The 16,839-nt window shown below is 27.0% G+C and overlaps 3 protein-coding genes across 4 annotated transcripts in view; 2 read left to right on the forward strand and 1 right to left on the reverse strand.

Moving 5' to 3' along the window:
* The first annotated feature begins 189 nt into the window (after nt 1-189).
* On the forward strand, nt 190-1,318 carry LOC122711691 (splicing factor 3A subunit 2). The gene is made up of 2 exons (XM_043930700.1): nt 190-856; nt 951-1,318. The coding sequence occupies exons 1-2, from the start codon at nt 311-313 to the stop codon at nt 1,227-1,229; spliced, it is 825 nt and encodes a 274-aa protein (XP_043786635.1). The 5' UTR covers nt 190-310; the 3' UTR covers nt 1,230-1,318.
* Nucleotides 1,319-1,903: 585 nt separating this feature from the next.
* On the reverse strand, nt 1,904-3,554 carry LOC122711692 (60S ribosomal protein L27a). 2 transcript variants are annotated; one of them, XM_043930702.1, is made up of 6 exons: nt 3,537-3,554; nt 3,061-3,124; nt 2,844-2,941; nt 2,503-2,652; nt 2,235-2,367; nt 1,904-1,996 (listed from the first exon to the last, which is right to left on the reverse strand). In XM_043930702.1, exons 1-5 carry the CDS (start codon nt 3,537-3,539, stop codon nt 2,239-2,241), a joined length of 444 nt encoding a protein of 147 aa, XP_043786637.1. In that variant the 5' UTR covers nt 3,540-3,554; the 3' UTR covers nt 1,904-1,996; nt 2,235-2,238. The 2 variants fall into 2 exon arrangements, with proteins under 2 accessions (XP_043786637.1, XP_043786636.1); XM_043930701.1 differs by having other exon boundaries at nt 2,231-2,367.
* Nucleotides 3,555-4,080: 526 nt separating this feature from the next.
* LOC122711689 (eukaryotic translation initiation factor 5B) overlaps nt 4,081-16,839 on the forward strand; it is a 34,824-nt gene continuing 22,065 nt past the window's right edge. Inside the window, exons 1-14 of the mRNA XM_043930696.1 lie at nt 4,081-4,281; nt 5,188-5,516; nt 5,618-5,816; nt 5,930-6,265; nt 6,333-6,533; nt 6,608-7,059; nt 7,158-7,375; nt 7,519-7,721; nt 7,812-8,077; nt 8,233-8,314; nt 8,402-8,583; nt 15,809-15,885; nt 16,087-16,294; nt 16,732-16,827. Of these exons, the coding sequence (XP_043786631.1) occupies nt 4,248-4,281; nt 5,188-5,516; nt 5,618-5,816; nt 5,930-6,265; nt 6,333-6,533; nt 6,608-7,059; nt 7,158-7,375; nt 7,519-7,721; nt 7,812-8,077; nt 8,233-8,314; nt 8,402-8,583; nt 15,809-15,885; nt 16,087-16,294; nt 16,732-16,827 (2,883 nt within the window). The 5' untranslated portion in view covers nt 4,081-4,247. The remainder of the gene's footprint in view (nt 4,282-5,187; nt 5,517-5,617; nt 5,817-5,929; nt 6,266-6,332; nt 6,534-6,607; nt 7,060-7,157; nt 7,376-7,518; nt 7,722-7,811; nt 8,078-8,232; nt 8,315-8,401; nt 8,584-15,808; nt 15,886-16,086; nt 16,295-16,731; nt 16,828-16,839) is intronic.

Consider the following 16,839-nt stretch of genomic DNA (forward strand, 5'->3'; position numbering starts at 1 on the left):
TCATTAAAAATTACTAAAGTTCTGTAAATTGCTTAATTACAATATAAATAAAAAATATTAAATATTAAAAATTTTTATTTGAAATAACAAAAATGAAAAGATAAAAAAAAACATTTTTTTCTAGTAATTTAATTACATTCTTTATATTGCCTATCCTGACGTTTCGACAGCTTTGATATATTATAAATAAAGGTTAATGTAGTACTATCCAGTAGTAAACTATTCAGTTAAGATTCTATACTGTTTATAATCATAACTATTCGTATATGTTAAACATAAATAAGTAAAATAATATAAACAAAAATCGAAAATGGATTTTCAAAATCGTCCAGGAGGTAAAACTGGCGGTGGAGGTGTTGCATCTTGGTCAGAAAGTAACCGAGATAGAAGAGAACGTTTACGACAACTTGCATTGGAAACTATTGATCTTAACAAAGATCCATATTTTATGAAAAATCATTTAGGATCATATGAATGTAAATTGTGTTTAACTCTTCACAATAATGAAGGCAGTTATTTAGCTCATACACAAGGTAAAAAGCATCAAGCAAATTTAGCTAGAAGAGCTGCTAAAGAAGCAAAGGAAGCACCTCAAACACTTGCACCCGAAAAACCTCGCGTAGAACCAAAAAAATTTGTAAAAATTGGAAGACCTGGTTACAGAGTAACTAAACAACGAGATCCAGAATCAGGACAGCAAAGTTTATTGTTTCAAGTTGATTATCCAGAAGTTGCAGATAATGTTATTCCAAGACATAGATTTATGTCAGCATATGAACAAAGAGTTGAACCACCAGATCGTAAGTGGCAATACTTATTATTTGCTGCGGAGCCTTATGAAACTATAGCTTTCAAAGTAAGTTTATTTTATAATATAAATATAAACTAATAGAAAATTATTCATTGTTTTATGTTTTATATTATTATAAAAATATAATAATATTTATTAGGTTCCTAGTAGAGAAGTTGAAAAGGCAGAAGGCAAGTTTTGGACACATTGGAACAAAGATACAAAACAATTTTTTTTACAATTTGCATTTAAAAATGAAAAACCTTCAGTTGGCAAAGTACCACCTCCTCCAGTTCCTTTAATAAGGCCTGGATTAGGACCACCTATGGTACCAGTTCCACCACCACCAAGACCACCTATGTTTAATCCAGTGCCACCACCACCAGCTCTCTTAGCAACAGGCATGCAAATACCTCCACCACCTCCTCATATAGCATAATCTTTTGGTTAATGATAAAATAAAATAAAAAAATAACAATGAATATTAAATTTCTTTTTTAAATAAATAATTTTTTGTATATAAAAAAACTAAAAATATTTCTTACAGTTCTTCATTGTATCTAATTCATTATCTTTTTGCTAATTTATTAGCTCGATATAGATTAGTAATTTTTTCATTTAATTACAAAAAATGAGAAATATTACATACACATTTGCTTACAATTCCTTTCTATATAATTATATATATATCTAAAAAAAATATATTTTCATAAATGTAATTAATAGGGAGATGTTGGAATCGTTAAGTTAATCGTATAATTCGGTATTTTTGTTGGTATTTAAATATATTTAAATAATTCAGAGAAAAATTGAATTTGACAAAATTTAAAAGTAAATAAATTATTAAAGCTGAAATTGTAAAACTAATATCTCATTGATTAAAAGTTGAATATTGTTTCTATAATTAACAAGATTTAATCCTAAATAATAGCCATTTGTGAAAGCAATTTTAAGAAATTCAATAAAATTTATTTTCTTGTATCAAATCATTACTATTTATCACTATTACTACTACTATTAATCAAACTGTAAATATCTATTTAAATTTTAAATATAAGAATTTTTGTGAAAATTATATTTAATATAAAAAAAAAAATTAAAAAATATATATGATTTTTCTTTTTTCGTTATTAAATTTTATTAAGAATATAAATTTATTGGAATACACAGTGACCACACCAATCAAGATAATCAAGACTTCAGCTCCTAAAAATAAAAAAATCTTCATTAATTTAAAAAAAAAACTTTAATATAATTAAATTAGATTAGTTTCATTATCAGTTAAAAAGAACAATCAACATAGTGTTAAGTGTTGTACGCACTTTTTCGACCGCCCGTTCATATTATCATCATTAAACATTTTAATTATAATTCATAAAATTATAGAAATATATAAATAGATATTAAACATTATAAAAGTTTCATTATGATATAATTTACTTGCATATTTAAGCAGAAAGAACACAAACTCCACCAACAGCTTTAATTTTATCTTCTGCAAGTTTACTGAAAAATTTGGCTTTAACAATAACTGGTTGCTTAGGAAGTCGACCTTTTCCTAAAAGTTTGTAATATCCCTACAAAATTAAATTTATGATAAAAATGTAAATGCAATATAGTAAATAATTTCAGGACATATAATTTTTATTTTATAAATATATATTTATATATATATGAAATAAATAATGAAATAATTATTATTTTAAACTTACCGCTTTAACAAGATCAATTACTGGAACTTTATTTTCTGAATCTTTATATTTAAGCCTAGTTTGTTCAGAAACTAATGTCCATAATTTATCCAAATTTAAAGTAGGACACCATTTTGTATTACGTCTCAAGTGATAATTCCTCATACCAAGCTATAAAGATAAATTAAAAATTTACTAATAATCATTTTTAATTAGAAACAGATTTGATATTGATGCAACATATCAGAATATTAAGTGTAATCAAAGTATTTCAGTTCGCCAGTGAAAAATAAAGTTCAATATCATCACTTAATATTTGAAATAATTTAATTATAATAAAAATACAAAATAAAAATATTTACCTTTCCAAAATAACCAGGATGATATTTGTCAAAGTTGATACGATGATGATGTAAACCACCGGCATTACCCCGTCCACCGGGATGTTTTCTATGTTTACCTTGAATATAATAAAATATTGTTTTATTATTTAATTTTGTTATATAATGTTATATAATTTTTAATTTATTTTTATTAAAATAAATTTTTAATTTTATAGTGAATATTATAACATCATACCTATACGTCCATGACCATGGCTTACATGACCACGAAGCTTCCTGGTCTTTTTTTTATGTGTAGACTATAAATAAAAAAAAAAAAATCAAAAATTATAAAATTATTTCCTAAAAGATCCTAAAAGATTTTAATTTATTTTGTTATAAAAATTATATCCAAATATTAAGATGACACATATATCAGAATATTTATAATTATTTAATGAATTATTTAAAAAAAAAAATATCAAAATCATGCTATAGAATTATTGATTCAATCCCAAAAGATTTTAATCTGTTTTATCATAAAGGTTATGTTTGAATAACATGAATCTATCATATTAATAATATTTACAATTACTACATAATAAATTATTTAAAAAAAATAATAATCATAAAACTATATTTAATAAATTTTTAATAAAACTATAATTTTTAATATTTTATTTATATAAAGATGTTTTCAAGTATTTCAGATTATATTTATAACTAACTTACCATTTTAGTCACAATGTGAAGAACGAAACCGTTCGTTTTTTATCGAAATTATTAGATATTGCATAGATGGCGTGTGTGTAACTAGCATTTAAGCATAAAATAACTATTAAAAAAAATAGCAAAAACATTATTATTAATATAACTTATATATAAGACATAAAGTTTAATTTTTATTAAATTAAATTGTTAATTATAAATACGATAAATAATTTATTTTAAAACGTAAATAATAGATAAATGTAAAAAATAATAAAACAATGTGATTGGCTATTGAAAATCTCATGTAAACTACGTTTTATTTTATTTTTCATATTATTTTATATTTACATTAATAATATATTTTCAAAAATTATATATTTTAATAAATAAAAATTGAAAAATATAATACAAAATGAATATTTACTTATTAATAATTATTTTCGTAAATTATTAGTTATATGTATGAAATTGACTTTAATCTTTGTGTAATGTGCATCTTACAAGAAAGTAATAATATATGGTTTAGTTGTGCACATATTAGTTGTGCAGACCGGATTAAAAGATATATAAGGGTTTGTAGATTTCCTAAGATTTATTTGTTGTAATTATCTCGAAATTACATATATTTAAAAGTGAAATTTGAACTATTCCAAAAAAATTTTATTATTGAAACGATAAAAAAACTATTAAAAAACTGAACGTACATAAAGAAAATCTTAAAAGTAGATCAAGATGCAGGAATCTCAACCGAAGAAAGGCAAAAAAGGTAAAAAAATAACTATAAAATTTATAAATATGTATCATTAAATAATAATATTTTAAATATATATATAAGCTTATTTTTTAATTAAACTTTAAACATTTTTTTCTTATGATAAATGTCGTCTGCTTTCACTTAACCTCTATTTAACTGTTTTTGAGTTACATACGGAAAGGATAATAATATATTTTTAATTTTTTTATAATATTTATAATTTGATAAATTAAAGTTTATCTTGTTTGGCTTTTTCTATACTCATAGAAACTTCTAAATTTTTATGAAGTGATTTATGAAAATGATTATAATTTTAAAGCATTATGATACATATTTCATAATTTAAAATTGATATTAAATTTTACGATATTTTGTTCTTGTGTAGAATATAAATTCATTATAAATGATATGATTATATTATGTTATAAAAACGTTTAGAAAATGTAATAATTAATAACCATGTAAAGTGAAAGTTGTTTAATTAGATAGTGAAAGCTACAAGTGTCTATCACAAAATGTCATATACTTTTATCAATATTATTGTTATACATTTTTTATTTTTTCATTACAATATTTAAATTATATAATAAAAGTTTATTTTTATTTATTTTATTTATATTATTTTATTTATTTTTTTAATATTTTTAATTTAATTATTTAATTTAATTTTATTTAATTATATTATATATCATTATGTATCATATAAAAAAATATATATATATATATATATATATATATATCATGTAATAATTTAATCAATTTATTAATTTTTATAATATATTTATATATTTATATTGAATTATTTTATAAAGAATAATAAAAATTACTTTTATACAAGAAGGAATTATATTATATTAAGTTATAATTTGTAATTGTAATAAAATTAAAATATATTTCTATATTTTATATTCTAAATAGCCAGAAGAAAGCGTAATGATAGTGATGAAGATATCGAAAAAGTTTTGGCTGAATTGGAATTGGAATATTCTGGCAATAAAAAAGAAATCAAAGATGAACCAATTGAACAAAAACCTGAAGATGAGGATAAAAAAAAGAAAGGAAAAAAAGATAAGAAAAAAGAGAAAAGTGAAATTATTGATATTAAAGAAGAGTTGAAAACTGGTATACTTCTTGAAGAAAATGATATTGATGATGAGATGGAAGTTGGTACTGTAAAAACTGCAGCACAAAAGAAGAAAGAAAAGAAAGAAAGAGAGAAACAAAAAAAACTTGCTCAAAAGAAAGCAGTATGTGATTTATATAATTATTATTGTGTTTATTGTACATTTATATTAAATATTATATTATTTTATTATATTGTTATATTTAAATTATATTTTCTTGATAGGAAATGAATAAGAAGGGAGAAAATAAAGAAGAAAAACCTGCAGAAAAAGAAATGAAGAAAGAATTAGACATAAAGGTACCAGAAACAAAAACAGCAGAATTGAAGGATATTAATGAAGTAGATGTTTCTGTACCTAGTGAAAATGATGAGAGCAAAAAGAAAAAAAAGAAAGGTGGAAAAGAAGAAACAAAAGAAAAAGGTAACAAATAATTTCATAGTCCTTTTTAAAGTAGCAAATTAATACAAATTATATTTGTTAGGATATAACATTAATTTGTGTCTACATTTAGTATAATTAGATATGTGCAATAGGCAAAGGTCCTGGAAAGAAGACTATAGCTGCAATGCAAGAAGCTTTAAAGAAATTAAAAGAAGAAGAAGAAAGATTGAAACGAGAAGAGGAAGAAAGATTACGACAAGAAGAATTGCGGGAACAAGCTCGATTAGAGCAATTGAGACTTGAACAGGAAAAGAAAGAAAGAAAAAAGCTTAAAGAAAAGCAAAGAAAAGAAAGATTAAAGGCAGAAGGGAAACTTTTAACAACAAAACAAAAGCAAGATAGAGCTAGAGCACAAGCTATGATCAATGCACTTAAAGCTCAAGGCCTAGTAGATTTACCAGGTGCAGGAGAAAAGAAAACTAGACCAGGTAATTATAATACTCTTTTGTAAAAAATAATATAACAAGAAATTTAAATATATGTACATCTTTTCAGGAACTCGTATAAGACCAAACAAAATAAAACAGCAAGTGAGCGTTGATGAAAAAGATGATGAAAAAATAGAAGAAAGTGTACCAGAGGCAGATACAGTTGAAGTAGAAATAATAGATCAACAATCAAAAGAATCTGAAGAAAAGGAAGATGATGTTAAAGATTCATGGGATGCTGAAACTAGTGAAGATGAACAGGATGAAGGTATTAATATATAATTATAAATATATTTCCAAATGTATAATGAAATGTATTTTTAATGAAAGATAATTTTATAGACAAATTAGATGATGTGTCAAAAACTCCTGAAAAAATTCAACAAACAATTCTTTCATTTGAAAAAGAAAAGCAATCTCAAATTGAAGAAACCAGAAAAGAATCTTCAGAAAGCGAATCAGAAAGTGAGAGTGGAAGTGAATCAGAGACTGAGGAAAGTGAAGATGATAGTGGATTAGAGGATAAAGTATCAGATGCAGCAAGGAAAAAAGAGCGAGTTAGGGAACGAATACAAGTTCGAAGAATAGAAGCAGAAAAAAAAAGATCGTTAGATAATCTTAGAGCTGCCGTAGTATGTGTTCTAGGTCATGTAGATACTGGAAAAACAAAAATCCTTGATAAATTAAGAAGAACGAATGTACAAGATGGTGAAGCAGGTGGTATAACTCAGCAAATTGGCGCCACAAATGTACCTATCGATGCTATTCGAGAATCAACGAAACACGTGAAAGGAGTACGTTATTTTTTAAAATTGTTTTATATATTATATACAGGATAAAAGATAAAAAATAATAAATGAAAGATTAATAAAAAGTAATAATTTTTGTTTAGTTTGACGAAAAGAAATTCAGAATACCTGGACTTTTGATAATAGATACTCCAGGACACGAATCTTTTAGTAATTTAAGAAATCGAGGATCTTCTTTGTGTGATATAGCGATATTAGTCGTTGATATTATGCATGGTTTAGAGCCACAAACCATCGAAAGTATTAATTTACTGAAGACGAAGAAATGTCCTTTTATTGTAGCTTTAAACAAGATTGATAGGTATAATATATAAAATCAATTCTATAAAAATATATAAATTAAATGCTATAAATATAAAGATAATTTTTATAATAAAATATATAATAATAATAAAAAATATATATTTTATAATAAATTTTATAAGATAAATATAATTTTTATAGATTATATGATTGGCAAACTATGAATCGAAAAGATATTCAAGATATTGTAAAAAGCCAAGCTATTAATACACAGCGTGAATTTGAAAAACGTTCCAAGGATGTTATTGTACAATTTGCGGAACAAGGTTTGAATGCTGCATTGTTTTATGAAAATCCGGATCCTAGAAGTTATGTTTCTCTTGTACCAACTAGTGCTATTACGGGTAAATCAATATATTAATTTTTTTAATAATATATAATATGAAAAATTTTAATTTGCAACAATAAAATATTATTTAATATTTTTTATATAGGTGAAGGTATGGGTAATTTGCTATCATTAATAGTTGATGCCTGTCAAGGTCCATTAGCTAAAAGACTTATGTATAGTGAAGAGCTTCAAGCAACGGTTTTAGAAGTGAAAGCATTACCAGGTCTTGGAACTACAATAGACTGTATTCTAGTCAATGGAATGTTGAAAGAAGGCGAAACAATGATAGTAGCGGGTACTGATGGTCCTATAGTAACTCAAATTCGTTCGTTACTTATGCCACAACCGCTTAAAGAATTGAGAGTCAAAGTAAATATTCGAAATTTTTTTCTGCAATGAATAATGTTGATTGAATTTGTTTTTTGTATTATTTTTAGTATAAAAATAATTGTATGATATTAATTTTTTATTTTTATTTTATTTATTTATTTATTTATTTTTTTTTTTTTTTTGATAAATTATAGAATGCGTATATTGAACATCGTGAAGTGAAAGCTGCACAAGGAGTAAAAATTGCTGCAAAAGATTTAGAGAAAGCTATTGCAGGTAAATAGTTTATTATATTGATACATGCAAGTATTACTATATTTGTCATATGAAGAAATAAAACATGATTTGATATTTTATAAATAGGATTAAATCTCCAAGTGGCTGAAAAATCAGATGAAGTGGAAGTCTTAAAAGAAGAAATTGCAAAAGAGTTGTCTAGTGCTCTCGGTAATATTCGGCTTGCAGAACGTGGTGTTTACGTGCAAGCATCAACGTTGGGTGCTCTTGAAGCATTATTGGACTTCCTCAAAAGCAGCAAGATACCGGTGAGTTTTATTTATTGTTTAATCAATTTTATTATAGATTTTATTATAGATCATTTAAGAATATTAAGAATATAAAATAATGAAACAAAAATATATAATAAATATTAAACAAATTAAATCGTAAAAATTTTGAATGAAATTTAAAAAAGAAAAAAAACTTAAAATGCATTAAAAATTTGTTTTATAAATTTATATAATTACGTTCTTGCATCTATATGTTTGATAATTTTTCAATAGATTTTCATATTTAATAAAAAAATTACAAAATAATTTTAAAAATGTAAAAAAGAAAGCGAATTGTACAACCGACAAAAAATGAGAGAGAAAAAGATGTGTAGAGGGAGGAATAAAATAGAAAAGGAGAGAGAAAAAGAGAGAACAGCAACAACGAACTACTTCCTTCTTAACAGTTTAGCAGGATACGACTCATTGGTCGCATATGATGCTTGTAGTTGTGATCCATCGTACTAGCAACTGTGTTGTACATCCGTGAGCAAGCCTTATAGGTTTCTAGTCTATAGGACGTCTATGATTCGCAATTTTTCATCATATAAATTTTATTTTAAAATTAACGATTATATCATTAATTTAGTTTATTAATTAATTAAAATTTTCAATTAGTTAAAAATAAAATTAAATTTATAGAATAATATTTCTAAGGCATTATCCATTTCAAATGTTTCTTCTATTACAATATAAAATATAAATCATTGTAATTAAACAAAAAATAATATTTATAAAAAAAATATCATGATATTATATTTATAAAAAAAATATAATGAGATAGAAAAAAAAGAAATTTTTTCGTTGAAGCACTAATTAAATATATTATTATTCAAAAGTTTGGAATCACTAATTTATTTAAATTAAACTTAAAAATTTAAATAAAAATTAAATTAAGATTTTATGATTTTAAAAAATTTATTCATAAAAAATCTATCAATGAAATTAAGTGAAATTACTAATGATATTTGTGACATTAATATTTAATTAAATACAACAAATAATAAAAGTAATAGAAAATTATGTAATTGCATATGGAAAAATAATTTAAAATTTTTGTATTTAATATTTAATCCCGTATATTCTAATTGTAATTCGTTTGATATTATTTGAATATTTAGATTGTAACTCAAATAGCAGTGCTTCAATGTTTGCACGTTAAAAAAAAAAGAAAAAGTAATATATAGTAAGTACATAGTTACGATGGTTCAGTTCGAGGTAACATCCGAAACGGCCTTAAGCTTGTCCTTCCGCGGATTATGAATGGGCTGTCCCCACCATATCGTACGATCACGTGCGGTGTGACGTCAGGTTTATCGCATATACACGTACGTAGTCAGTCGTAAGTACGGTTCGTCACTCTACGAGTAATGCGGGTATGCTTTTACATATGGCATGCAAGAGGGAGTAGACCGTATAGCAGTGACCAGAGGTAGCCTAGTTTCCTCTGTTTTCTTTTCATTTTTTTTTTCTTTCTTTATCTTTCTTTTTTGTCTACTTATATCTTTATCCGTTATATATTTCTCGTTCAAAAATTCTCTCTTTCTCAATGAGAGATGGAAAAATCATGGGGTTGATGGGCTAACCTTACTCACTAACAATATATAGAGATTCTCTGAGAAGACCTCTTCTCTGAGACTTCTCAATACAGAGACACAAACGCGTGTGGGCTGGAAAAAGGAATACGTGACCAACGTACAGGAAACTGCCCACACTCGAAGCAAAAGCACCGTGGGTGGACGAATCGACGAACGGACGGACGTACGATTCGAATCGTAGTCCTCTGTGTGTTGGTTTATAAAGCGTTTGTGTCTCTATGAGATGAGACATAAATATCGTTGAAGGAATCCTTTATTGATTCAAATATTGATTTCTTTTTATTTTTTTTTTTTTTTTTTTTTCTTATGCCAGATGTTTCGAAATATATTTCAATCAATCGATACACATTCAACAAATCGAAATATTTACATTTGAATCATATCGTATCGTTCTTCTATAAAATATTTATTATTCTTTAACGAAAAATAATTCAATCTTCATTTCTGTTAAATATTATATATAATAATTCCGAAATTGAGAAACGAAATAGTCGAATAACATAATTCATCGTGAATGAATTTGAGGTTATGTTAAATTGAATCGAATGTTTTAATCGATATTGCAATCGAAATGAAATATTTAATATTTAAAAAGCGAATTATTTCGTTTCAACTTCGAACTATACGCATATCCGCTCGATTGGCGTTGGCGAATTGAAAATTCTTGTCCAGTATCTTCCTGTCCTCGTCCTGTTTAGAAGCGCGCGCAAGCAGGATCGAATTAAATAGTTTAACCGGGACACGCGCTATTCTTCTTGGAATAAGCCAATGCCACGCGCATCGATTAATAATTACTTACCTTATTTGTAATATAGCCACGTAGAAATTAATGTTTTATTCCCCGAACGAAAAAAATCTTTCGGATAAGAAAACATTACTTTAAATTTTAAATCGCAATGTATTTTTATATATTATAGATTTTTTGAAATTCAAAAGATTTCTTATTTAATTAAAAATAAATAATTCAATTTATCAATCCAATGTTTAGATATTTTAAAAATTTATTTTAATTAATGATTACTAATCTCATAATTTTATTATTAGTTTATATTATAAAAGAAAATGTAAAAATTAAATATTTCTTATTATCATTATTAAGATTCCATATATCAAAAAAGAAAAAATTAAGTATTTTGAGTCTCGAGTTTTCGAATTTTTAAGATCTCATAAAGTCATGGATTCGAGTTTCACATATTTAAATCAGATTTCGACTCATCTCTGATAGAAACGCGTCGATTTTTCGCGTATTCGCATAGTTTGGATCATTCGATTGTTGATTCCGTTGCACGATGGAACGAGCGGACGGACGGACAAACGGACGAACGGACGGACGGACGGATGGACGGAGGTGCAGTTCTCCGCTCCTTTTCCATAGCAGGAAAAGATGGCTCGTTTCCTCGCATTGTTTTTAACCGCGGTATATAAGCAGCTATACCAGGACATGGGAGCGGATATGCGGAGCGCGGACACGCGAGTGCACGCTCTGTCGGCCGTGTGCTGGCATCTTACGATACGTACGTTTTCACGAAGAGAGAAGCCGCTCAAAGATTATAGTCGGCTTCTGAAAAGAAAAAAAAAAAAGAAATAAACAACGTTGACCAACAAAATCTCAAAATTTTAATGGAAACTAATTAACTGATAGCGTTTAGTTGTTTTCTTGTCAACGCAATTATTGGCGGTTATAAACATGTATTTTGCCAATATAATGATTTTCAACAAATAATTTTTTTTTATAAGAAATAAATTAATTAAATTCTAGAAGATGTATTGAAAAATATTACTTATATTAAAAAAATGTGTATAAAGTTTGTATTAAGGATTAAAAAGTTTGTTAATATCTTATTATGAATATTTATCACAATTTTTTATTTATTTATTAAAAACAATAGTCAAACGTTCAAAATAGGTAGCAAATTGAAACAGAAATTTTACAAATCGCTTCGAATTTATATTATATGCACACAGAATTTGTATTTTATAAAATTTTACAATCGATGTTGTTCGACCAACTATCTTTTTTTTTTTGTGTGTAAACTTCTAAAACAGAAGAAGAAGACAAGTTAAACGGGTCATCTATCGTTGAGCTAACCGGTAATCGATGACAATAAGGACTAACGGAGGGACAAGTAAAAAAAAAAAAGAGAGAAAAATGTGAAATGAAAGTGGAGAATGCAGTGCAAAGCAAATGTCAATTAGCAACCAGTTGTTCCCACGTTTCTTTCACTTAGCTACGTGCGAATTTCATTTCTACCGTTTAATGCAACTTAATTAATATACGAAAGTGGAAAATTAATCGATGCTGCTTATCTTTTTCGAGACAAATTTTTCTTTTGGCAATGAATACCATGTAATAATGGTATATAAAATATAAATATAAATTAATGAATTAATAATAATATAATTTTAACGATTTTAAAATAATTTATAAAATAATTTTAAAAATCTCTAAAATTATATATAACTCTATAAAATATATATATTTTTTTTTTAATATAAATATTAACCAGCCGAAACAATAATTAATTAATTTCTTTCTTCATGGGATGATGACGCCGGATGGCGAACAATCGTGGAAATAAACCGAGAAAGAGACGATTTGCAGTTTAATCGAGTTATAAGTTCAATTCAGGCAACGGTTTAAAGATATATAGTTATATTGATATTTTAAATGTTACCAATGCAATTATTAAAATTTATCGGTTACATAAAAGGTTATAAAAGTATATCCAACTTCGATGGAATTAAATTAAGTCTCAAGGGAAAATTCTTCGAATTGATGAACGAGGAATTAGTTTTAAAGCCACGTTTACATAATTTTTAATTAGATCTATTGATTTTAATTTATTAATTAATTTAACGTCAAACGTTATTTTCAATTTCTAAATTGCCCTGAATCCGAATCTCTTCCCTCGATTTCATTACACTGTTAAAGGGTTGGTTAATAAATTAGAGTTTCCTTGTTCGGCAAACGTTTCGCGGTTGTGACAAGAGGCTGAAGAGGATCCGTGCACTGTCAGCCGGTTTTTAATGCCGGAAGCGTTCTTCTTTCTTCTTTAGCCCTCTCTCTCTTTTTCCCCTCTTCCTCTCGACTTCCTCTCGTTTGTACTAGCTTTCTTTCGTTGGCAACATCTGTCGTCCGCCTTTTCTCCTCTGTGAATTCTATCTCTTTCCCTCCACTTTCTCTTTCTTCCTTCCTCTGCCTTTTATTCACCGCCTTTTCTTCCTTTTTTTTTTTTTTTTTTTTGTTTTGTTCTTTTTTCTATTTTCCTCCTCCTTTCCTCTTTTCTCGATAGCATCTGTTCCGTTTGAACAGGGGCCTACTTGCCAAAATCCATTTCCGAATTCCGATGCTTGTTTGCTTGTTTTTCTTATATTCCAATCTTTTTCGATCATAACGATTGTGTATTTTAAAAATTTTATACAGTTACACAATTATACACAAATTAGATACAGTAAAAAAATTCAATAAATAATTTCGAGTAATTTCTTACTATATATATATATTTTCTTTATAAAATATTGCCAATATTGATAGAACATTCGAAAAGATCAATGTTTTTGCTAAGTGTTATTTTTCTTTTTAGTACCATTTTTAACAACTTTTAATCTTTTTCCCTTTCTTACTTTCGAATTATGTATTTTCGTGTACTTCATTAATATTGGATTCTTCACCACTCTTCTTATTCTCGTTTCATCTTTCTCTTTCTCTCTTTCTCTCTCTTTCTTTCTTTCTCTTACACGTTGATCGATTTTACTCCGCACCCGGTCTTTTTGCTTTATTCCACCGGATGGTATCACAATTCATCAATGAAACATGACTAGCTACCGGTATTTCGGTAGGCTCATTTATCGAGCGATGGTGCCTTCTAATTGGTCCGTGTTTTTCTTTCCTTTTTCCTTCCGTTCGGTCGATGGCGATGCATTCATCGTTGTTATTCACGTCAAAAGGATCATAATGTATAATAATTCTAATCATCTAATCTGGATCATCCATCGATATTGACTAGAAAAAGAAGAAAAAAAAAATTACAAACAAAATTTCGTTGATTAATAATAATTTTTAAGAAAAAAGAAAAAAATCCAATAAAAATTGCAATAATATTTTAAGGTTAATATTTAAACGTATATATATATATATATATATATACACGGAATTACATAAGAATGCAGATGACGTTCTTATTTACAATAAAAGTGAAAAACAATGACGTACGCACGCCGGAATGTACGGATATTTACGTCAACGAAGGAACTCTCGGCTTAATGGGTTATATGGTGGTCCAGGAAAAGGAAAAAAAAAGAAAAAAAAGTCGGCCGTATCTCGTCCTAATATCGGAATGCGACCACGCACCGGAAGTCTTAAAAACCCGTCTTATCTTCACAAAATTCTCGGCAACGTATCATCTTCTTCTACTCGTCCTGTTTCCTCCGCCCCTCCCTCTTCCCCTCCTCGCCTACTCTCGATGAATGATTATCGAAACCGTTGCTCGTCTCTGAACTCGAAAATTAGCTACTCGTAAATGTAGCTACTGTTACGCGTTTTATTTTATCGTTTTATCCACCAGCAATTAGTCGTACCATTATCTTTCGAAAGTTGTGCTATCTTAATAGAAGAAAGTCTTAGAATAACACGTGTATACACAGGGTGTGATAAATATATTTACTCTATTTCTCCGATTCTCTCTAATTTCATCCTGCTTACTTTTTAGAAAGCTTAAATTAAATTGTATCGTTAATTAAAACAAGATTGCATTAAATGCAATAAACATCGATCAATACCACCAGATAATTAGAGAAAAAGTAGAATATTTTTAATTATTTTATCTCTTGTCTTATTTCTCTCTCGAATTCGAGAATTAAAAAATTATTCCTCCAGAATTTTTCCTCCTCCTGAAATGAAATTCACACGTTTATATTCAGTTTATATCTCATAGAAATTATCATCAGAATATCATGAAATATATGAAATTTTATTTATTTAATTTATATAATTATATATAGAGAATTTAAAGGATTTGTTTCGATCTCTCTCCAATCCGTGGAGAGCCCGCGGGACAGATTGTTTGTAGGTGCATCGGTGCGTTTATTTCTACGTTGTCGTCGTGTCTCGCCGCATCGGCGAAGCCGAATCCGGACAGCATGCGTCACTAGTTATTTTTGCGGTCGAACAGGCACACACGCTTACATTCGCATAGCGTTCCACTGTATTTATGTTACGGTGACAGTGGTTTATGCCTTACCTTAATATTTTGTTTTCCTTCCAAGTACGGAACTCCGTTGCGACTGAATCGAGAGTTCCCGTTTAAACGTGGCCCACGCAAACGCAAGATGGATCAAAACAATATTAATACATCCAGTTTTATCGCGATAATTTTTAAAAACAGGAAACAAGCGATATAATAAAAATTATCTCGACTATTATCAATCTGCCATTTATTCATCATAGATGAATTGAATTTTTTTTTAACGATTTAATAGTAATCTTCCTTATTGATCTGATATCAATTAGGATTAGATGATATTTGAATACTTACAAATTGTTTTTTTTTTCTTTTTTTTTTGGGTTAATAGATTTTTTAACTTCGAAGCATCTAATTTTAAAATCACAATTTTTTCTATTGCAGTATGCTGGAATTCGTATTGGTCCCGTTGTTAAGAAAGATGTCATGAAGGCCTCTATCATGTTGGAGCATGACAGTCAGTGAGTAGCTTCTTTTAAAAGATTCTATATAAAAAAAAAAAAAAAAAGGTATAAATTTTAAAACTCTTGATAAAAACAATAAAAGCAATGTTTCATTTTTACTAGTGAATATATTAAGAAAATTTTGAATTCTTTCACATCTCTAATGTATAGTCATAGTATCTTTTGATTTTTATTTGACGAATGTTGATCAATTTACAGATATGCCACCATCCTCGCATTCGATGTAAAGATAGAAAGAGATGCTCAAGAATTGGCCGATTCGCTTGGAGTTAAAATTTTCCAAGCGGATATTATTTACCATCTCTTTGATAAGTTCACCGCGTATAGAGAGGAGTTGAAGCAACGTAAACGTGACGAAAACAAGCATATTGCTGTGTTTCCTTGCAAACTTCGTATTTTGCCACAGGTAATGGAAATAATGGAATTGTGTTCTAATAACGTATATCATATATCATATTGTTTTAAGTTATCATATATGTAACTGCAAAAAGAAACAATTATTTCATTTATAACATATTTAATATATAATATATAATATATAATAATAAGAGTATAATAATATATAATTTAAAATCAATAAAATTGGAAAATATATCTACAGAGAAAACTGTGAAATTCTTTTTTTAAATATCTATTCATAAATGAAAGTTAGAAGAAAGTTAGAAGTGATCAATTTTAGTTTTTGAATAATACAAATATAAATAAAAGTTTTTCAAGATATTTTTATTTATATGTAATTTATATTAATGTTTTATTTATATTATTTATATCATTATGATTCTTATCCTATCATTTGCCACAAAAACACTCTTTCTTAAGAAAAATATTCTTCTTCTTTTTTAGTACATCTTCAATTCTCGAGATCCCATCGTAATGGGAGTGATGGTAGAAGCTGGGATCGTGAAAGAAGGGACACCGCTTTGCGTACCCAGTAAAGATGTGAGTACCAAT

This window comes from Apis laboriosa, unplaced genomic scaffold (genome assembly GCF_014066325.1).
Source record: "Apis laboriosa isolate Shangri-la unplaced genomic scaffold, ASM1406632v1 scaffold17_cov146, whole genome shotgun sequence".
In the NCBI taxonomy this organism is placed as follows: domain Eukaryota; kingdom Metazoa; phylum Arthropoda; class Insecta; order Hymenoptera; family Apidae; genus Apis; species Apis laboriosa.